The sequence below is a fragment of the Ostrinia furnacalis genome, unplaced genomic scaffold (assembly GCF_004193835.3).
Source record: "Ostrinia furnacalis isolate ACB-3 unplaced genomic scaffold, ASM419383v2 OfSCF0986, whole genome shotgun sequence".
Lineage (NCBI taxonomy): Eukaryota > Metazoa > Arthropoda > Insecta > Lepidoptera > Crambidae > Ostrinia > Ostrinia furnacalis.
The window spans coordinates 468157-493106 of NW_021131225.1; the positions used below are offsets into that span (position 1 = coordinate 468157).

The window sequence follows — 24950 nt, forward strand, 5'->3', positions numbered from 1 at the left end:
ATTCGAACGCACAGCATTGAATAGAGCTCTGTGATTGGTTCGTGTGTGCCCTGTGCGTCCACGCACACTGTGAGACCTCATAGTAATGGTTGGTGATTACAAGCGTAAAGCATGGCTCATATAAGATATGACCTAAGTGCAGGGATCTATTATCTAGGTAGTAATATTGGCTAAGATATTAGCTTTGGCTAGGTCAATGAGGGTTCGCCAGATGGCAATACATAGACGCGAGGTCCAAATGCTGCATGATTGGTTATTTTTGACATGACATTGACAGATATGTCAAAATCCACGAAACATGCAGTATTTGGACCTCACGTATACGTATTGCCATCTGGCGGATTTTTCAATCGCGAAAACCCTCATTGAAATTAATGTGAATAATTTACTACTACGGGTGTTATTAATCTGTGTATCTTTCTTGAGAATTGACGCAAGAAATATTACAAGGCAACTGATATAATTACAGCCAATACTTAATATCAAGGAGCGTTTGCTTATCACGTTCTTTTTCACGACCTACTTTTTTCATTTTGATACTGCCTGTTTTCTTCTCAAAGTCGTCAGTCTATCAAGCAAGGGGCTATTTGCCAAGACGTGAGCCTTTCTCAAGAAATCTTTTTCTCGACCTTGCATTGCTTCAAGCGAGAATTACTCAGCCAGCTTATATTTATCAACGTCTAATATAATTGTAACTACTAAAATTATTCTAAAACATACCACGGATTAATTATTTAACGTAAATCCTACCCCTTTTGTCCATACAAAACAAAAACAAGTGAAAAACTTGCAAAAGAAAAAAAAAATTCCAAGCAGTTTTTCCGTAACTGCGTTGTGTGAATAGAAAGATAAAGGGCAGTGTTCACATAAGCTAAACTACTTGCGCAAAATAAAGGCCAGTGTTCACATAAGAAAAACTACACGCGCAAAAAGCGTAACATGTGCGCCCGAGGCCACAGGGAGGTAATATCACTTGGCATTCACACGTCGTTCTGCTTTTTACGGACAAGTATTTCCATCATGAATACTTAGGGGTGGTGGATTATGGGGATCAACTACACAGGCTGGTATGAGAGCAAATACAGTTGTAGCTACGGGTTACTGATTACTAGAGCGCATTAAAGTGGCACAGTAAAAATGTCCTGACCCTCACTACTTATTCAGTCATAAAATTTACGCGTACAATATCGAGGGTACAGCTAGAATGAATAAGATTCAATATTCAACTCCTCAAAGATAAGACATTTCATAAAAATTATAAAGCGTCATGAAAGTAGAATATCTCAATAAACCCAGTGATTTTTATATCTCATAAAATAGATTTCCCTTTTTATTGGATGCCGTCTTAAATGTTTATATCTTTTTTGCTTCGTAGCAAACTTAATTGAACTGTTCGCGTCTACCAATAAATTACTCGTATGTCAACGTCAGTGCCCATGAATGTCAAACTTCTGGCGTGTTGCAAAAAGCCTTATTAGAGTCGCTTCAAACATGCTATATGCGGGGTGTTCTCCCGTATTGTGTTGAAGATTAACTCCACACTGGTGGAGTCGGATCATCAATCAAGCTTTCCCTTCGACAAAGGGAGCGGGCAGCCTGTGATTAGCGCTTCTAAATTATCTACCTTCGTGCGTGTATCACGTGCCTACTAAATCGGGATTTAAGGGTGTGTTCCGTGAAGCTTTGCAGCGAAACGGATCGGGAATATCGGTTCCGGAACGCGGATCGGTTTCGTTTCAGCCAATGACGTCCACTGACTCCACTGCAGGACAAAAGCCTCTACTCGAAAAAGTTTCGACTCTGCAACTTAACATATCACCGATTCTGCAACAGATGAGCCCTCTGGTACTTCAACTGGCAACATTTTGCATTTTGTCCATTACTTTGATTTCCACCTTATGATCGTTCTAGATTTTATCCCAGAAATAAAGTCCTTGTAACTGATACTAAAGTCGCCATAGCACAAAGTAAAAGTACCTATAGTTATCTAATCCTTATTTTATAAGCTCATCGTGGGGTAAACACTGTGGTATTTTCCGTCATTAAAAATACATGTCCACGATGAGCAATTACATAGTTGAGGCTTAAACAGACTTCAACGACAGGAGACAAGTCAGTTTTATTGTACAAATTTCACTAAACTATCGATAGGCGACGAGAAACCTTTGCGCGATTCCATTTTCAGTGCAGTAGATAATTGGGAGCTAACTGCAAACGTTTCTGATTTGCAAAGCGCCAGTAATGTCGTAAACGCAAAGAGGAAGCCGCAATAGTAGAGCGCTGGTGCGAAATTGGCAGTCGATGGGGCTTATTACTTGCTTGCTATTCGGAGAATTTTAGAGTGTGCGTGAATGGCTTTATAGATTCTAACTATTATGTACATACCGCTTTAGATGAGGTTGTATGAAGCTAGTTAGAGATGATGATGAAAAACAAGTCTTTTTAATCTTTGTATCATCATCATTAGGTATTTTAGTCTCCACTATAGGTGCATTACTATCTATATCCTGTAACTTTGAAGGGCCAGCCCCCTATAATTAGTGTTTTTTTATCTTGTCAATCTCGCGTGTGAAACACAAACAGAGCAATTAGACAGTCACGTTTCAAATCTAAACGAGGATCATTTGAAGCCAATAGATTTTTATTACTATACCGTTTACTGTCACGCTCTTTTGCATGCACAATTTTGTTATTTTTGGGAAAGGCCTGATACTTAATTGAAACAATATTAATCAGAACTGGTTGTCGTGTGCTGGTTTGATAGCAATAATTATTTACAATGAACACGTCCGTCCTATCGAGACCGATGTCATTAAGTATTTAAGGTAATTTTTTCGTATTGGCCGCTGCAATACAAGCTTTCTTGCTTAGTGCAGAGACCGCCAAAATAAATTGTACATGTGACATCTTTTAGTAATAAATACTTTTTTACTTACTTACGTACCTATGCGAAATCAACATCACAAAGAGAAAAATCACTTAAGTAGTTTTGTAAGCCATAGTGGCCATAGTCAAAGTAAAATATACACACTAAAGTACTGATTTAAGCCTGTTACATGTTATGAACTTATGGAATTAAACATTCTTAACCTTCGGAAGGCAACAGGGGTGACCAGTCACCCCACTAGGTCAAAAAAGTCTTCATACGTTTAGTTGCAGTTGTTGTGTCTTTCTGTCGTTTGGTCTATTCTCTTATTGGAGGGAGAGCTATCAGTTGCATGCGTCAACATATCGCGTTAGGTTCATGTTTTTGATATTTTGACACTGCTGGGGTGACTCATCACCCCTGTTGCCTTTTACGTATACTTTATTTTTTCGTGTTGCTAAAGTAAATGGTTGGTTTTGGAGTAAAAATGGCTTTGTTTTCGGATTATCAAATCGAAAAATACTTTCATGGACTTGCTGATGTCAATTCCTATGATAAACGCTGCTCAGGTGATAATAAGATTTCTAAAATTGAAGACGATAATCTCAGTTCAGTCGGAGGAGGAATACTTTATTTCCAATAGCGAATTGTTACGACGATGACGTCTACTAGCACAATTCAAATAAAATGTGCTACTATGTAAGAACAGACATATTTGGTCTTCTTGGTTTCATCACCTTGGAGTTAAACACCTCGACGAAATATAGTAACTCTTGCGAGAGATGCGAGAATTATAGAGCAATTACACATGGCATTCTAAATATGAACTAGGGACCTCCTGAGGGTGCACCTTCAGCAAAGTTATAGAAGCAGGCAAGGTGAGTGCTGTGTCAAAGAAAACTGAACAAAAAAGTTATGACATCTCGTATAAAATGTCAACTACCATCATGCCCTGAAAATCTAAAAGATATTTGCTTTAACTGTGCTTTATGTTAAAAATTAATTTATTAAAAATATATAAACTGTTAAATGAAAGCATTTTTAGTTTTATAACGAAACAAAGTAATAGATCTAATCATTAATAAGTTTGATTTTTCATTACAAAGCTATTTTATTTCAAATTATATTTGTGGGGTGACTGGTCACCCCTGTTGCCTTTTAAAAAAAGTGTTGCCTGCCGAAGGTTAAATATACTACTTGAGTTTTTAGCCTAGGCGCAGACCATCGACTTTTAGTCGACCGATAGTTGAGCCCAATTTTAATTAGTAGGTATGAAAATCTAATCGGTGTAATGTGCGCACTTCCATACATTCCCATACTGATTCCTGCCCGACTAAACTATCGGCCGAAAAATCGGTGGTCTGCGTCTAGGCTTAGTTGACTTGTTTACTGTTTTATAACAGGGCAAATGTTACACCCACCAAACAAATTTTGTTTATCTTCCACGAGCCAAACGTTCCAAAGCTACATCAAGGAAGAATTTAAATCGGACCCCTCATTGAACCTGAGACCAAAAAAGGATTGTGCATCTAACCTCCATCACGACATCGGAAAGCACGTAATAAAAGAACAAAGCATATTCGTGGAGGGATAAAGGGGAAAAGGAAGGCTAAAACCGGATACTTTAATTTGAAAAGAGCTAAAGCACAATAGAAAAATGGTAGGAGTAGATACAGAGGCCTGTATGGAATCTAAATATATAACACAAAGGTGACTGACTGACGGACTGAAATAGTGATCTATCAACACACGGCCCAAACCACTGGACGGATCGGCATCCGCTAAGAAAGGATTTTACGAAACTCCATCCCTAAGGGGGTAAAACGGGTCCACGCGTACGAAGTCGGAAGCCTAGCTAGTCGGTTCATAAATTGCTGTCCATGCTGTGTTTTTTTTATCCTTTTTATTCTTCTTCAGTAAGTAGCATGAATTATTTTAGCTCAAGGTACAACATGATGTGTTTTAAAAAAAAGTGTTGTCGTGACAATGTTTAAAAGCAGTATGTGAACCCCAAAGATATCAAACTTTGCTCAATTACCTCTTAGTCACAGACTACGGAATGCATTGTAATAATAATATTTATAGCAGAAAAACAAAGATTATTACACAAGTTTTATTGGAAAAAAATCAGGTACCTAACCTCTAGTGGTTGATTTCATACAACACACTGGTGTTCCGATGCCGCGGTGGGCGTGACTGAGCGCCACGTAATTTCTCCTATTGATTTCTAAAGATGTGTTGTTTAGATAGATTCAGTGAACTGAAACATGTTACAAAATAAATTTAATGGATATTAAATGTTGTAGGAAGGAAAAACTATTTTCAGATAGAGCATACTGGTCCTACTTACATTGTATGGAACGCAAGGCAAGACGGTTATTCCTAAAATAACCCATGCCTCGTTAGTTTTATCCGGAAGCTGGTTGCTATAATAGAGGTATTTCGCTTTTGTCAAAGTATTTGCTATATCAGTTGCTCTTTTCTGTGCTGCTAAATGTGGTACTTGCTTGGGGTACTTGGCAATGCAGTTTTAAATCACATTTTTGGAATTGAGTTATTTACCAAAAATTGGTTTAAATTACGATTTTAATCTGAAAAAGTTTTCTTTCCACTTTGTGTATTTTGGTGCTATTTAATTTTATAAGATAAGAGCTTCCGTTATGTCTAAATAGATAACTCAAAGGTAATCGACTGACTGACTGACATAGTGATCTATCAACGCACAGCCTTTGGGCTAGACGGATCGGGCTGAAATTTGGTGTTTTGACGTAGGCATCCGCTAAGAAAGGATTTGACGAAACTCCACCCCTAATGGGATAAAACGGGATCCACGCGTACAAAGTCGCGGGCAGCCGCTAGTTTTTACAATATTTACGTTGCTCAGAGTAGGGGTAGATGATTTTCTGATTATGTCAAATTGCCAACTCTTGTGAGCATTATGTGACTCTTATTAGCAAAGTGACTCTTAAAATGTTTTCAAAGAGTTTCATACCAAAACAAATGCCAACCCAAACTCTTTCATCGTCAACTTATCTAATAGTCCAGTAGAATTAGCTTTTAAATCTGAAATAATTCCTACAAAAGATTTTATTGTTTTAATGGCTTCATTGGTTGCCCATTAAGACTCTCCTAAGTTTTCGACTTCGACGGAGTTGTGCTTAAGTGGTGGGGGCCCCCGAAAGGGGCATTTTTTCGGTTTTCCGGTTATACCGCGTAAAGGACTTACCCTATCAAAAAGTGGTCTTCATGACGGTTGAAGGGCACTTAATCCTGCATTGAATAAGACCAAATTCATATGTTTTGGACAAACCGTTCTCGCGCTAAAGTTCGGCAAAGTAGAAAATATACGTATAATTAATGACCCTCTCCATGTCCAATGGTTTGTTACCCACAGGCTTCCAAGTCTTGAAAAGGGCCACCTCAACCAGTGTAACCCTATCAAGGCTTACGAGCTTGATGCGCCTATCCTTGTTCGTCCCAGCCGTTCCTTAACTGCGGTTGCTGCACCTCTTCCTGGCACTCACCTGAACGACTCTGTGTTACCTACTGTGGCTGCCCCTCTTCCTTGTATCCTCCTGCATGACTACGTTGCCTAGCCGTATGCCTGGTCTAAGGTTCGACGCCAAAAATCAACAACAACAAGTTCATATTAAAACGCTGAAGAGTTTTTTGTTTGTTTGTTTGAACGCGCTAATCTTAAGAATTACTAGTTTGATTGAAATCATTATTTTTGTGTTGAATAGCTCATACATTGAGGAAGGCTATAGGATATATACAATCACTCTACGACTAATAGAGGCGAAGCAGTAAAGAAAAATGTTGCAAGCACGGGAAATAGTATTTAAACTATTTTCACTCGTACGAAGTTGATTTTGTGGCGTCGAACCTTGGACCAGGCATATGGCTAAGCAATGAAATCGTACAGGAGGGTACAAGGAAGAGGGGCAGCCACATTAGGTAACACAGAGTCGTTCAGGAGAGTGCCAGGAAGAGGTGCAGCAACCGCAGTTAAGGAACGGCTGGGACGAACAAGGATAAGCGAATCAAACTCGTGAGCCTTGTTAGGGTTACACTGGTTAAGGCGACCCTTTACAAGGCTTGGAAGCATGTGGGTAACAAGCCATTGGACGTGGAGAGGGTCATTAATTATACGTATATTTTCTACTTTGCCGAACTTTAGCGCGAGAACGGTTTGTCCAAAACATATGAATTTGGTCTTATTCAATGCAGGATTAAGTGCCCTTTAACCGTCATGAAGACCACTTTTCGATAGGGTAAGTCCTTTACGCGGTATAACCGGAAAACCGAAAAAACTCCCCTTTCGGGGGCCCCCACCACTTAAGCACAACACCGTCGAAGTCGAAAACTTAGGAGAGTCTTAATGGGCAACCAATGAAGCCATTAAAGCAAAAAAATCTTTTGTAGGAATTATTTCCGATTTAATCAATTTTTGTGTTTAATTCTACTGGCCTATAATAAAAACTTCAATAACATACCGACCTCGTCATGCGACCTTTGCATCTTCGCCAATTTACCTCATTTACCTTGTAAATAAATGATATTCAATTCCAACAAAGGAAATTAGGGGGATGCTTGGATATTACCAGGCCTGCACACGTCTGCCCGCTCACCGTGAAATGAGGGCGTAGGGTAAGACGTCCCTTGTTGTTATTAGATTTTTTAATCCCATCAACTGCTCTGCCTAAATTGATTGCTCTTTCTTTAATGTTTTTCGCCTACAGAACAGCAAAAAACTGACATATTGCTAAAAAATATAAGTTAGATTAAAAGTACTTTTCTTGAACGTATACCGTCGTACTACAGAATAATAAATTAATACTCGTAAGTAGTTTCGTTTAATTTGTTTTTACACCAACGGCACTAAACATTTTTATTGCAATTTAGATTCACGTGCTGCTGCCTGACTTCTCAATTACCACCTTATTTTTTTTTCTTGAACTGTATTGTAATTTTAATTTATATTTGGCCCAAAGATACTGACATATAAATAATATCAAGGCAGCCCCCTTTTACCTTATTCTTTGATATTTAATTAAGTTTTGAATTTCATAAATGCTATCAACTATTCATGCCCGTATTCACAAACGATACTTGCTTAAGTGAAGCAGTAAATCGAACGCACAGCGTTGAATAGAGCTCTGTGATTGGTTCGTATGTCACCCTGTGCGTTCACGCGCACTGTGAGACCTCATAGTAATGTTTGTGAATACGGGCGTTAGCAACAATAAAACACTTAGGCTGAGTTGCACCACCTAACTTTGACCGAAACTTTAACGATAACCGGTGTTTTTAGTATAGATATTGACAGATTTTTGACGTTTGTCAAAGTTAAAATAAGATGGTGCAACCCAGCCTTAATATCTCTAACATCTACAAAAAATATAACACTAAATTATCTGACCGTTCAGGTTATAAAGCCATACCAGGTTAAATTCTGCCCTAGAATATGATTGAAAATGTCTAGATGATAGGATGAGAATACCTCCACTACATGTGGGTCAGATAGTTTGGCATCCGTGAAAATATGTAGCCTCGCGCGTTGTACGTTTTATCTGCTCCAGATACGTGTTTATGACCCGGGATTGAAGGTTGGACTTTATGGTGGCAGTCGATTATGGCATAGTGGAGGCGATCGCAATGTGGCACGTTTTAGCTTTTTAATATAATATGTATTTTGATCTAAAAGGTTTGCTGAAATTTAAGAAAAAATCGTCTACACTAATAAAACAATCCGATGAGGCAGCAAGGCTCAGGAGTGGAGGCCACGTACCGGAAAATGCAGCGTGGGATGTCTACCCACAAGGTGGACCGAGGACCTGATAAAGGTAGCAGAAAGGCGCTGGATGCAGGCCGCTACCAACCGTGCGATGTGGAAGTCATTGGGGGAGGCCTATGTTCAGCAGTGGACGTCCTGTGGCCGAAATGATGATGATGATGATGATAATGTAATGATAAAGTATTGGGATGACTTACGATCAGATGTAACGCAGTTCAATTGCAGGCTAGCATGATATTTTAAGCCTAAATGATCAAAATGTTGGAAATATTAATCAGTTACGACCATATCAAAATAATTCGTACTGAGATCCAAATATTTCGGTCTATTCCCACAAATATCCACGTAAATTAATTCAACTATCTTTGTTGTTCCACTGCGGTGCGGCATACATTATACCTAACTTACCTAATATTCAGATATAGTTCAGCAAATATTGCGAGAAATAGAGTTTTCCACTTTTAAATTTGGCTACTCTAATCGCTAATCTACTATTATTTTTTTAACTTTCTGTGTCTTTATTTCGCCAACTTAACCCAAAGCTCGATTCGAAAGCTCTTACAACTGCTACAATGACACTAATATTATAAAGGCGAGAGTGTGTATGTTTGTTACTTCTTCAAGTCTAAACCGCTGGAGCGATTTAAATAAAATTTGTTTAATTGATAACAACATTGCGGAGCACAGCTAGTTGTTACTTGATATATAATCTAAATATATACAGGGTGGAATTTGTTTTGTTACAAAATTTTGCTTGCTACACCCGGAAATCGAACCAATTAAAATATTAAAAAAATTACAGGCTGTATTTTTATAGCATCGATCGTTAGGGTTAAGTATAAGGATGAAATCTCTCAAACAAACTTGATAAATCAAATGAAAGGAAAACCATGAAATCTTAAATTATTTTAATTATTTACAAAAAATTGTATGGTATGGGGTAAAACGGGATCGGCCGCTAGTTACTTAATAATTACAATAAAGGGCAGTAGCACCGCATTCGCTTTGGTTATAAAAGTATGTTGTCGTGAAAAAGTGTCACGCGCCCTTTACGTTACACGTTTTATCGGGTCGCACGATACATGTTTATAGCCGCGATGTGAGATCGAAAACCAGACTTTATGGCATCAATCGACTATTGAAGAGTGCGCGTTTCACATTTTACGAGCTTTTTTTCTGATTAAATTCGCATAATTTGATCAAGCAATAAAATTGTTGTGAATGTGTCTCGAGATAAAAACAAAGTACATTATTTGTGTCGTTATAGTGTAAGCATGAATAGACAATTTAATTTTGTTTGCTAAAAGTTTTGATAGGGAATCGAAACTTACACTTGAACCAACGTGTCGCGTTGTCAAAATGAAAGAAACGTATTTGCTTTGGTCATTGTCATACCTAACATTTGCATTTTTGATCGACTTTCAATGTAGCCTTTTTCAATATTACGTCCATGATATCTGACTTCAACAGTATAAAGAATCTCTTGCCCTCTCCTATCAAGTCCATTAAAACACAACAAACTTTGAAACGTCATCCTTTCTGTTTAAAGCAACAAAGCATCCATTAATAATGTTCAAAACTCAACCCATATGGAAGCTAAAAGATTTTTCTCCAAAATGTTTGCCTGAAACTTGGATGGAACATCGCAGACTCTCCGTGGACTCATGCATAAATAATAGGGGACCGGACAGCAGCCTACGTCTGCTTTAAGACAATCGATAAGTCAATTATTTAGTCTGTTGACGTGACCTTAGAACTACAGTTGAGAGTCCGAATCAAAATACAGACTGCTAATCTAAAACACTAATAAAAATACGGACTGCTTGTAGATGGTATAGTTTTTATGCCTTTGCCTACTTTTGTAATAAAAAGTTTCAGGAATACGTATTGTAGGTTTTAATAGAAAGGGGCAGAAACTACTTCTACTTACTGCATTTGGTTAGTCACGTTATGAAGTAATGGTAGAATTTAAATGATTATGCCTTTGCCTAGTTTTCAATAAAATTGTTTCATTTCAATAGGCTTCAAATTGAAATCTAGCATGTTATGTAAGTAAGCCCACAAGGTGGACCAACGACATCATAAAGGTAGCAGGGAAGCGCTGGACGCAGGCCGCTACCAATCTATCAACATGGAAAGCATTGGGGGAGGCCTATGTTTAGCAGTGGACGTCCTATGGCTGAAATGATGATGATGATGTTATGTAACTTAAGTACCTAAACGTACGTTTGTATTAAATTTACCTACGCCTTATGGTTTTTTTTTTAATTTGAAGTTTAAAACTTGTAATTGAAATGCCAGACTTGACTCTTCTAAAAGCAATCGATCACTTCGAAGAGTTTACTAAGTAACTTGACGTAGACTATTAATTCATTAAAATTGCAAAGATTTTTTGCAACTTGTAACTGGGTAAATGAATTATACAATGTAAACTAACTTGAATTCCCGATTCAGTATAAAATTCCGTATCTACAACCACTTATGACGTCAAACGTACCGAACTAACTTTATTTAACGGACTCCACATAAGCCCAATTAGTTTCAATTAGTTAATTAATGTTAATTACGGAATTAGTCCTAATTAGTATACGAATAATTTATACGGACAGCAATTTAATCAGGCCTCGCAAAATGAGCCGACTGTACACATTAAGAGCTTTACCCTTTTATATTATTTATTATTATCTAAATATAAGGTGACTGACTGACTGACTGACTGACATAGTGTGATCTATCAACGCACAGCCCAAACCACTGGACGGATCGGGCTGAAATTTGGCATGCAGTTAGATTTTATGACGTAGGCATCCGCTAAGAAAGGATTTTACGAAAGGAGTTTCGTATTGGGGTGGAGACCCCTAAGGGGGTAAAACGGGATCCACGCGTACGAAGTTACGGGCGGAAGCTAGTTATACATATTATGTCAATTAAGAATGTGAATAATGAGCATGGACAAAGTTAGCAATAAATGACTTAAGAGGCAAACAAAAATGACTTATTTATAAGTAGTACAAATACAACTTAAAATGTTTTGTGTCTGAAATTCAACCTAAGAGCGTTTTCACATTTAGGCGAAAATTTCATACAATGTGACAGCGGATGCATACATTATAAAAACGCCGCTGTCGCGCTGCTGTCGCGCTTAAGGCCTATTAAAACCTGGGCAATATTCGCTGCCGCTGTGGGTAGAGGTACATACCGCGCGGGTTTCGCTCAGGTATTTAGTATCAAGTATCGCGGCTAGAGCGACCTTAGCGATATTCGCTGCCGCTGTGGGTAGAGGTTCATACCGCGCGGGTTTCGCTCAGGTATTTAGTATCAAGTATCGCGGCTAGAGCGACCTTAGCGATATTCGCTGCCGCTGTGGGTAAGGTTCATACCGCGCGGGTTTCGCTCAGGTATTTAGTATCAAGTACCGCGGCTAGAGCGTTTTCTCTGCCGCAGACGGTAGCGAATACCGCTTAGGTCTGAACAGTATTATTACCGCATACCCACTGGGTTTTCTCTGCCGCAGACGGTAGCGAATACCGCTTAGGTCTGAATAGGCCTTTATAACGCCTTAATGTGAAAGCGCCTTAATCAGCTTAGTCATGATAGTCTGGATGGTTTTTTTTTGAACCCTTACTTTAAATATGCAACCTTGTTTACTATCGTGTAACATAAACATTAGGAGGTATTTCATTCGAATTTGAACTCTAGTGCTTTGAAAATTGATAATACGTATCCGTTATACAACTGCCATTCATAACTTTATAATGATAGCTTGTTATTGAAGCAAGCGATTTATACAGTTATAGTTGAATAATAACCAAGTAATTTAAGTTTCAAATGTGTTGTGCCAGTAATACGTTACCTTTAATTATGTTTAACAATACCATACATTATTATGTCCTATAAAGTGCTGCTCATTTAATTAAAACGAGGGATATTTAAAAATACTGAACATTACAAAGAACATAAGTGGCTGTTATTACCCTAAAAATTACAGTAGCAATGTAATGACTATCTTGTTTGAATCTAATAGCCTTGACTTGGTTTAAAACAAAAAAGAAATAACCAGCTTAGGACGAAAAGAAGCATCAACATTGGTGCCACAAAAACCTTAATACAATAACGTTAATAACATTTCAACTGACAATAGACTTTCTATGGGTATTTTTATTTGTAGAAATTTCTTAAGATGGTAGTTACTGACAATTTTATAATGTAGAGTAGAGTCCAGAAAAGTCCTGACCCTAGCAACCGAGGTACAAAGTAAGTCATTAAATACTCAATAGTTATTAGGAAGAAAAATAAATAAATCAATTCTTACCTACTAACTGTGCTAATGAAACAAAAATATTCCTAGACTAGTTTCGGTTCTGAGATTAAGAGTAGGCGCACACCGTTGATTTTTAGTTGGCAGATAGTTGTGTAAATTGTATGAAGAATCGGCCAAATCGAATCGGCGTAGTGTGCGCACTCCCATCCATGCCCATATTGATCAACTACCCGACTAAACTATCGGCCGATGAAAAATCAACGGTGTGCGCCTACTCTAACGTTGAGCCCAATATCGTAGAGTCAGCAAAAAGTTCCAACCAGTGATCCGGAGCGCAAGTCATCAAAAAACTTTTGTGCTAGCGCTACCGACATAGTCACAATCTATTACGCGCTCTCATGAAATATTATAGGCCTACGGTGTTGTATTGATTCCGTGTAGTGACTCTAGTAATGTCAGACGCCTGTGCTAGTTCAAAAAGTCCTAGGAAAAACTATGAATGGTACAGAGTAGTTACAAATGAAAGAATGAAAAATAGGTATGGGAGCCCTGCCACACGGCCACGCCGCTTAGAAAACGCTTGCAATCCGCCAGTGTGGCAGCTCACTAAAAATGGGTGCTTAATGATTTTGAATAATGTATGAAATAATAGTATTATCTGTTTATCATTATTGATAATTAAAGTCAAATTAATTTAAAAAATAATATGAATAATTAGGCGATATGTAAATTCAAGTATACTGTGACAATTGTCACGACAATTAAGCAGTACGATTCCCTTCTCAAACAAGCAAATCGTTCACACGAACTTCCGAAGCGGAATATTTGTATAGGATTAATTATTCCGGAGAAAATCCCCGGGATAGTGAACTTGAGTAGGGAATACTTTGTGATTAAGTGTGTCTATTAAGGCGGCAGTTCACACCGCGACAGAGTCCGGAGACCGAGACGGGAGACCGCGACCGTTAAGATAGCATTCGGATCAAGACGACCGCGACGAGAGACCACGACCCGTGACCGCGACAGGCAACCGGTCGCAGGTCGCAGGGCGACAGCTACTTACGAATCTTCGAGACACGAGTCGTGCGACCCATACGAAACTCAGTGCGACTCATTTCGTGCGAAGAAAACACGGCCATTTTGCATCTGTCGCGTCACGGCACTGCCTTGTGAGCGACCGAGTCGCGCGACGCAAGTAGCCGGCAGGCCACGCCCAAACGTCGCGCGACTAGGTTGCTTGCATCCGTCAGCACTTCCTATTAATTCATATAAAGCAGTGGGTCGCGGTCGCCGCTCGCGGTCTCGAGTCGCGGTCTCGCATCGCGGTCGTCTTGATCCGAATGCTACCTTTACGTGACGTTAGGCCCCTCGCTCACGGCGACTTTTTGTAGCGATAGCCCACATAAACGCGCTTCTGTCACGACGCAAATGCGATTCAGTAAACCTCCCTTCGTTCTCTCCGAACTCCGTCCGACTTCTGCAAATGCGACTAAAGCGCGTTAGTAGCGATGCTGTCGACGAAACGTGCGTCAAAAAGTCGCCGTGGGCGAAGGCCCTTAGGCAATGTTTAAACGACAGTTCGCGAGCGACACAGAGAGAGGAAACAGAGAACTAATTTCTGATGACACTTAATCAGGAATTTTATTTTCATAGGGGTCACTTAAAAGTTAGGGATTGATGTTGAAACCGGGCATAAGTCACGTAAAGGTGGTGGTTCGCGCTGCGCCCGAGATAAGCGACCGAGACGAGAGACCGCGACCGTTACTTGACTTAGGTCTCTGTCTCTTATCTCTGTCTTGCTCGGGAACTGGACGCTTATACATTCTGCAGGGATGTTATGGATATCCGTAACCGTAACAGAAACTATCGGAAATCCGAAATATACAAATATCCGTAACCGTAACTAAAAAGAAACCACTTTATTCCAGCCAAACTCGAGTATATTTCGACTTACACACTTACACTTCAATTACTCAATATTCAACTCACAATAATTATTATAACAGCTATCGGACATAGATTCGTCAAGTGGTCTGAGTTCTATCGAAGCTAACAGAGTAATGATTCTGAGTGAGCTCTAGGCCTACAACAAGCCTCTCTATCCCCTCCACATTACCACTTCCTTGCCAAACAAGATTGAAGTTTTTAACAGTGTTGCCACTTTTTAACTTTAAATATATACTAAAATCGTAACATTTTTTTAAATTCACTAAAATAATAACAATATTTTCTAAAAATCATGACATAACCATAACCGATTCAAACGTTTCGGATGTACGCAGAGTCAAGCAAGTCCTTGCTGATTTAATGATTGCATTTTGAAGTACATGGTACACTTTGGAATCTGTGACCAAAAGAAGGTGAATGTCAAAGAAATCTCTTATGTACCCATTATATTCGAAAGGCATGAACTGTGTTGGACAACTATTGGAATTTGCATTCTATACTTAGCACAGATAACCGTAACCGAAACTTTCGGATATCCGAAATAAAAAAATATCCGTAACCGGTATAATATTATTCCAATATCCAACATCAATATCGTAACCGTATCCATAACCGAAACTACATATCCATAACATCCCTAGCTTAAAGTCAAGTAGCGGTCTGCGTCACGCTCTCGTGTCTCGGCCGCCTGTCGCTGTCGCGGTGCGAACCGCTACCTTTAGGGCTATATTTCACCGGGACACCATGGCGGCGCAACCAGTCGCCGGCTACCAACAAAATGTATGCAGTTCTATAGAGAGTTACTCACCTGGTGTCCGTTTGGTTGCGCAAAGCTGCATACATTTTGTTGGTAGCNCTATAGAGAGTTACTCACCTGGTGTCCGTTTGGTTGCGCAAAGCTGCATACATTTTGTTGGTAGCCGGCGACTGGTTGCGCCGCCATGGTGTCCCGGTGAAATATAGCCCTTTGTCTGTGCGAAGTTTGAACCGTCATAGATTATGTACGAGCGGGGATTGACAGGGGTGCACCGTTTGATGTCTTTATGAAACAGGGCCAAAGATTACGGAGCTTTGGAGACTTGTCGAGGGAGAAATGGGTTAAAAGCATTTAAATCTGTTGATTAGCAAACGTCAAGGAAAACAATTACGTACACAATTAGAATTTTGATCAGAACTAGTTTTGTATCCCTGCCTCACACTTTGGGTAACAAGCTTTGGCCTAGTTTATTTTATTTTAACGCAGCGTGGGACGTCCACCCACAAGGCGGACCGACGACATCATAAAGGTAGCAGGAAGGCGCTGGACGCAGGCCGCTACCAACCGGGCAGCATGGAAAGCATTGGGGGAGGCATAGGCCTACATATGTTCAACAGTGGATGTCGTATGGCTGAGATGATAAATATAAATAAATATCCTTGGACATTTTACACTGCGCCGCTAACCCCAAACTAAGCAAAGCTTGTACTATGGGTACTAGACAACGGATATAAACATACTTAAATACTTTTTTTTTGTAAATACATACATATTATACATAGAAAATACCCAGACCCGTCACAGAAATTAAAATTCATCATTTCAATTTCTGCCCGGCCGGGAATCGAACCCGGGACCTCTCGGCATAGTAGTCCGTTCTGAACCACTACACCAAACGGCCGACATGATGATGACGATGATTTTATTTTTAGGAATCTAAATTCTGAAGGGCTTAATAAATATATTTTGATTTTATTGTAATAACCTCACGACGCGATTCGAGTAGCAATAACTTGTAATGTCACCTCTTTATGAACTTTAAAACTCAATTAACTATGAGTATAATATTCGTAATATTAATTTCAAAGCATCATGAAACTTGTCCACTTAAAGATTAGATTTTACGATTAAAACTGTATTTAGAAACCATCAGACCCACCTGATTCTAGTTTAAAAAACCACAATCAATAGTATTCGGTTGTCGCTGAACACTTGGAAACTGAATACATGACTCCGATAGATACGGAAACAAGGCTTTTACATATATTTTTTGCGATTTTCCTAGAACACCAACAAGACTATCGTACACACGCAGTATTCCATTAATGTAATAAATACAACTCCAGTGCCCCACTAATCCCACGTCACCGTCATAAATTACTTGAAGGTGCGTCTCATTTTTAGGTACAGGTTCAATCAGTTCAGGGTGTTGAAATAATTCTAGCTCACGCGGTCTAAATGATGTGCACCGAAGTAACTTTTCATGAAATGCGCGAACCACATCATCTTCGATATAGTTATTATAATTCAGAATGTAGGAAAACGTATTATCTAAAGTATCCATTGTTAGATGATATACAATAAGCTTTAGAAATTTTAAAAACCTGCTACGAAACACTAAAATTTGCACCAAAAACAAAGGAATTTATATTATTGGGGGATTTATTAGTACGTGACCGGTTTAATAGCACCTATTAAACCAGTATACCTACTTACTTATTTTTTATAATAGGTACAATTCAATATTAAAAAGTCTCAACGCCAAATTCGACTTGCGAAAGAAGTAAATGGGAACGATGAAATTCTCTTAGCGCGCACAAGTGACAACGACGTCTGCCCTCACGTGTCTGCCCGTTCGGGTCGACGCGGTTAGCTATCTTATCCCCGCTCCCGCGCGAGACCACGCCCCGCAACTCACGCGCTGCAGCGCAGCGAGCGACCGATCTTCTTGAATCGATGTAATAATAATCTATAGGATTAACGCGTTTTAAAAATATTGGTTCGATGGATATGTTTAACCTATTATTACTCAACAATCACATTTGTAATATTAAACTTTATCAAATGCACAATGTATTTAAGGTACATTACTGGATAAGGATTAATGGCGTATTGCTTGAATAAGCTAATATTTCTCGTAAAAAGTACCTACATTATAAAGATTTTATATCATCGCGGATTTTAAAAGGTGTACAATACTGTAGTATATTTTTTGATCTATCTTATAAGGTTCAGCCATCGTTTTCAGTGTAAGCACAATAACTTAACCAAAATTACAGTTAAATCAACCTATCTCAAAAACTATAAGAGATACTTTGATCAAACCAAAAATCGTTGAAAGAGTTAATTAGCATGCATCACCTCTATTTTTTTTAGAATTTTATACCCCGTAGTTATAAAAATAGAGGGGGGGGGACATACTTTTTACGACTTTGAGAGCTGATATCTCAAAAACCGTTCACTTTAAGAAAAATGTTTTTTAGAAAACTTTATATCATTTTAAAAGACCTTTCCATTGATACCCCACACGGGTATGTACATCGGAAAAAAAATTTTCATCCCTCAGTTACATGTATGGGGGGCCCCACCCCCAATTCTTTTTTTTACTATTTAGTGTCATAATTTTGTAGCGGTTCATACAACACATATTCCCATCAAATTTCATCACTGTAGTACTTATAGTTTCCGAGTAAATCGGCTGTGACAGACGGACAGACGGACAGACGGACAGACGGACAGACGGACAGACGGACAGACGGACAGACGGACATGACGAAACTATAAGGGTTCCGTTTTTGCCATTTTGGCTACGGAACCCTAAAAATAGTTTGTCATTATGACAATAAATGTAGAAACGCCCCACGAAAAATGTAGCTATTTTTACAGCCTTGCGGGGCTTCTGCAAGTTTCTACCTACAGTATGGAGTACACAGAATTAACTAGTGTTAACTACATAATCGAGTTACAAAGTATGTGAAAGTGGAATCGTGGGAACTCGTACAAATTGACGGTAAAGTCTGTTGAAATTTTCTCTTTAAAGCTTGCAGAGATCGTCTAGCAACTATTGAACATTTGAGAGGGTGTAAATAACTTACAGGTTTTCACACAGTTATGTAAAGCTCACATACTAAGGCTGGGTTGCACCATCTTACTTTAACTTTGACAAACGTCAAAAATATGTCAAACTCCATACAAAAAGCACCGGCTATAGTTAAAGTTACGGTCAAAGTTAGGTGGTGCAACTCAGCCTAAGTAAGATGTAATTTTGACTTATAATTTGGTGTAAACACATTATTTTCTAGTATTCGGTTACGATTTTGACTTGTATTTGGTTCAAATACACATTCTATGTTTAATATTTGCTTAAAAAAACATTAATAATAATGTGTAAAACTATACATTTTATAATAATTATAGAAGTTGTTTGACTTAAACATAGATTTTTTTATGCCTTCTCATACCTTTAATGGGATCAAAACCGTGAAAATTTTTATTTAATACAAACCCCCTTATTAATAAAAAGTTACACCCTAGTTGAACGTGGTTGAACACTGTTGTAAAGTGTCATTTCCATACTAAACTTCACTTCAAAACAGGGTTCAACTATGGTGTAACTTTTATTAATAAGGGGGAATATTTTGATAAAAAAACACCACCTGAGTCTAGTCTACGCGTTAAATAAAAACGTATACTTTTAGCACTATTTCTGCAAAACATTAGACCATCCAATGTCTGCCATGATCGCACCCTGAATTCAAATAGGCTTATCAAAATAGGAGATGTTCAGATATTATGTTAAAGTGGTTCCGTATAGAAATGTATAAATGCGGTAAAGTCTACATTTTTCAAAACCTGAAAATTTTAATCATTGATTGCTATAGTAAAAAAATCAAATACAATAGTGTTAATTTCTTACAATTCAGGCAATTTCACAAATGGGCCCAGTTAAGATACAGCAACTTTGCTTTGGAAAGTTTATCTGCTATGTTGAATTTTACTATATTTTTATAAATATTATTAATTTATTTAACCACAGACCCCTAGCACTCATAGAAATAGTGTCACACGATCACGTCCCTCCCAATCGGTTTTTGTACAATAATATCGTTTTCACAGGTGCCGTTTAATGTGTGAGCCTACCCCATTGGTATTCGAGGCACGATCCACTTCACAGGCTGGAAGTGGGAATAACCCTAATAGAGAACCTAGCTTGGAATGCGGTGGCAAATATTTAATTTTTAACAGGCCTCAGGGTTCCGTATGGGAGACCGAAGTGAGTTGTAACCAGCGTTGCCAGTTTTTTTTTTCGCCAAGTCGGGACTTTGGTACTTTTTGAGTGAAAATAGCGGGATTCTTCCGTCAGAAGCGGGACATAGTAAAAAAACGTATATAATCAAAGGTTGTCAAATATTTATCTTTTTATTTGACTTAAAATTACGTTTACGTGACAATAGATAGCAAAAGTAGCCATTGAAAATGTATTTTAACAAAAAAATAATATTTGAAATCAGATTTACTTTATCGTTAAATTCGTCTTTAGAATAAAAAAAGACAAAAAAAAAAATAAAAATCGAAATTAAAAAAGTTTTATTCTTTAGAATAATATGGCGTTTCAAACAATAGACTGGCGAAGTGAGTGTCTCTCTCCGAAAAGCGGGACCGAGCCTGTCCCGCGCGGGACATTTAAATTTGATTTAAAAATCGGGACGTCCCGCCAAAATCGGGACGTCTGGCAACGCTGGTTGTAACAGAGGTAAGTTGTTACAGAGGTGAGTTGCAATATTGGTGAGTTGTAACAGAGGTGAAAAGTAATAAAGGTAAGTTGTGACAAAAGCCAATTTCTCTACATCTTAAACGGCCAACTGTCAATTTCACGCAAACTGTGAAGTGTCAAAAGAGCAACGAATTCACGAAGATGCATGCTCAATAAATTGTTATAGATTCAGAGAAATTGACTTTCTTAAAACTCTATTCTGTTACAACTCTCCACGGTTTTTGAGATTTTTTTTATGCAGAATAAGACAAAGATGATTCGAAATCACATCCACAAGCCTAAATATTGACTCTAACCCGTATACTCGTAAAATACAATTCAAACTAGACATACGTAACGACATATTAATATCTATGTTGAGATGGGACTCGTATTACCTACGCCTCGTGATACCCGAAAGATCCAAGATTTAGGGCCTGTCATGTCAGCCACGCAATATCCTTGTCCAGAGCACATGCGTCTTATCATTTCCTCTGCTAGTCTTGTCTAAGTCTAGGCAGACGCGAGTATTCAGGTCACGCGCCTTCCCGACATTTATAAGTGAACATGAGCCGTAAGGCTTCGCGAAAACTGGCTATAGCCACCAGTGGCTAGCGACAAGTATAGTAGGGAATTAGTCCCGCTATTCCCACCACTGCAACTCCTGTGTAGCCAGGATCTACAGCTTGACCGCTAATAAAAACCTAACCAGTGAAGACCAAGTTTGTCCCGGAAAGTTAAACTATGATTGGACCCGCATCGATTAGAAGAACAAAAGAGTTTGATATTAAGTATAGACTTCTCTCTAGTGCAAAGCAGATGGCAGGTAAAAAGCCCGAGGCAACAAGCTGTTTACGTGGTTTAAACAAGTTTTGTATGGTTTGTCAATCAATCGTTGCACACACACCTAAAGCAGATGACAACTACTCGATAAAAATCGATTACATTACAAGTTGTAGCGGCCACTTACTAGTGGCGGCGAAGCACCTTAATTTGGTTCCAAAGGACGCACACGATAGCCACTGGTGGCTATGGTCAAATGCACGTTTGCGCAAAGCCTTATCGCGCCGGGAATCGAACGCGGAACGGCCGAGGCGACAGCGTGACTGATGACCGCGTGTGAGTGATAAGCCCGCATTTTCTTGTATTGTTAATGTGTTTTACAGGGGTGGGCTGGTTTATTTTCTAGCTTTAGTTCTATTTTATTTATTTTATTAGATTCGAAGTTAGTTCAAGTTATTGATTGAGATGTGTGTGTACATAGTATGTAATATATTCCTGCTCTACTAATCTACGCACCTATACTGCACTAAGACACCATCATCATCATCATCATCTCAGCCGTAGGACGTCCACTGCTGAACATAGGCCAACCCCAATGCTTTCCATGTTACCCGGTTGGTAGCGGCCTGCGTCCAACGCTTTCCCACTACCTTTACGATGTCGTCGGTCCACCTTGTGGATGGACGTCCCACGATGCGTTTTCCGGTACGCGGCCTCCACTAAGACACCGTTTGTTTTCTATTGATGCAATTATGGTTTATACCATAAAATAAATGTTCTGCGAATCACCGATTTGCCAATTGAAGCATTTATGAAATTTCTGAATCCATATTTTTCAGTATACGCATACTGCTTCAATATGAAGTAACTTTAAGGCTGAGTTGCACCACCTTATCTTAACCGTATCAATAACAATAGCCGGTGCTTTTTGTATGGATTGTAACGTTTGTCAAAGTTAAAGTAAGATGGTGCAACTGCTTCCAACGTTGTCAACCTGTATGTAGTCATGCTATTTGACCAAAGCTTTCATTTCTTTTATCTCCCAAAATCTCGAACAAGCCAAATCACTTTGCTAACTCTCCTTACTTTCTTCATATCATCAACCAGGGTTTATTCGTCTTTGTGGAGATTACCAACGTAACTTTCGGAGTAAGTCCACCTTGGAGACCACAAATTGAAACTGGGATAAGGGACAGCGACCCTGGGGAAATTTAATCTTTCTTGAAACACGCAACGGATTTAATCAGATATAAAAATCCAGGTATACGGAGAAATCTTGGGGTGAAACGTTGGACACGCAATTGGCACGATTGTTAAGGATGAAATCATGCTGTTTTGTTTTTTTTTTTTTCGTTTTTTTTAACTCTCTTTATGTTGACTTGTTTTTATATACTTTTTCTCTGTATTATAATACAGTTTTAACACGCGTAGGACGCCACGCGGCTCACCGATGAGCCTCGAAAAATAATAAAATTTCTGTTGTGTCTAGTGTCTCGACAGTGTCGACAGTCAAAGGCTTAAATATTGACGATATTCAGTTTAAAATCCTTTGCTTATCTCAGATTTTATGTCCCAGTAGAATTATAATAATTATATTGAGGGGTGTTGTGTATCGCAGTTAACTACTGAGCAATTTATTTAATGCCTACGAGACATATTACACATTAATGACGTTACTCATTCATGAAAACAACATAGTCATATTTTAACTCTGCATTGTAGAGTGATAATGTATCTGAAATATTCGAGAATTTTTGGTATTTATTGCGTTCCGTTACAGTTATACCGAGGTTAAAATCGGTCTGCTTGTGACTGCTGTAGCGATACAGCTGAAATGCCAAACATTATATCGCTGGGTTGCACCATCTTACATTAACTTTGACAAACGTAAAAAATCTGTCTAGCTCCATAGAAAAACCACCGGTTATCGTTATAGTGACGGTCAAAGTTAGGTGTTGCAACTCAGCCTAAATGTCAGGTTTATGTACCGTTGCTTTGGTATTTTGGTGGATTGGTTTAAACTTTAAAATAATAAAAAATGACTTACCTATTTTCGCGTGCGTGCATGTGAATGAAATGACACATATAAGTGTCAAAACTAAGTTTGCGATCTCCATCGTGAACACTGCACTTAAGTCACTTGCATTTTCACTGTTTCACTGCTGGAATCTGAAACAAAAAATAACTAAATTTTAGCAATCTGCTAAGTGACAGCTATATTTATGTAGGGCTGGGGTTCTCAAGAGAAACTTCAGCTTTAAGTTTCGTGAAAAACACCGTTTATTCCAATTAATATAGCGGAGCACATTTGCACGCCATGGCAGTTGGGAAGAGAGAGAGAGCGAGTCTCGCACCTTTCATTCAATCCTTCATTCGGTTTATTTTACCGTTCCACTATTTGAACGTTTCAACAAAATAAAAAATAAAAATTAAAGTTTGTTTTCTTTTACATTCCTACATTTAAATGTTACAATTTGGCGTCTATTAAATTAACAGCCGTCATCTTCTATCAGAGGGCTTAGTGTGAGTTTACATCAAAAGTCCTCACTAGTGAGTGCGTTAAAAATATATGAAAATTTTAGTTCTTAAATGTTTCCGCTAGGAGCGCTGTACAATCCGTCATACAGTAAACTCACACTAAGCCCCCAGAAGACTTCCTTTGTTTCGGTTTCACACTCAGGAATTACAGCTTGACTACTAACAAAACCCAAATACCTAGTCCATTCGCGTTAAGAAATTAGTGACACCATCAGTGCTAAGGCTAAGTTTGTAACTACGGCAATCGTAGTGTAAGATCCCTCCCACTGGGTAGAGTGAAGACTTGCAAATAGTCGGTGGAAAAAACTGGATGCAAAAAACCATATGGCGCGTATTGGAAAGGACTATTCCTAGCAATGGACTGCTGCTATAATGTGAAGGTAATGCTGAACGATGTGTTCGTGAAATGAGATTGAATAAGAAATAAGTTCAAAACCAATCAAAATCATTCGTTCGTAAATGTTTAATCAACTAACATAAACTGTCAATAAAGAACGATAACAAGATTACTCCCAATCCCATTCCAAATCACTTAACTACGTATTCAGATATTCTTACACAAATTCAATAAGATAACAATCCTCTCGGCGAAACTATTAAATCAGCCGCAAAATCTTCCATTACACGCACGAATATTACACGCAAATACATCTTCGCACGTTCAGATGAGCGTAAATCTCCTCTCTTATCTCCAAATATGAATATCAAAGTAACGATTGTGCTCCGAATGTCACTAGTGATGTAACGCAATAAGCAAGTATCGATAGAATTAAGTAGGTATTTGTATCCCTACTGAAAAAGGTCGAGTAAAATTGATCACTTAAAAAAGATTAGAGATTAAGTACATGAAAAACCATTTTACATAAATTGCATTCATTTTTTATTACATTAAATTATTTTGACTTGCACCGAAAAGTTATATTTTCTAGCCCTCTACTCCAGGAACACGACCTAGGAAAATAGAGTATTTTAATAAGCTTACCTATCGTAACAAAAATAGTAGTACTGAAAGAATCATTTACGTGCTGCATCACAAATGTTCTTATCATTACGAAACACGATTGAATATCGATATTTTCAAAATCATCGACATCGATATTTTCCCATCCCCAAATGTCACACCCCACGGAAATGACGTAGAGTGTAGTTCGGTGGCGCCACACGGAAATGACACATCGCCGCGTGACAGCCAGAAAATGTGTCGCCTCAGTAAGGAGCGTCACAAAGTGACATAGCTGTGAGCTTGTT

At 38.6% G+C, this 24950-nt stretch overlaps 1 protein-coding gene across 1 annotated transcript in view; it reads right to left on the minus strand.

Moving 5' to 3' along the window:
• Positions 1 to 23323, minus strand: part of LOC114350818 (acid sphingomyelinase-like phosphodiesterase 3a) — a 56783-nt gene extending 33460 nt beyond the window's left edge. Inside the window, exon 1 of the mRNA XM_028301758.1 lies at positions 23212 to 23323. Within this exon, the coding sequence (XP_028157559.1) occupies positions 23212 to 23281 (70 nt within the window). The 5' untranslated portion in view covers positions 23282 to 23323. The remainder of the gene's footprint in view (positions 1 to 23211) is intronic.
• Between the last annotated feature and the right edge of the window lie 1627 nt (positions 23324 to 24950).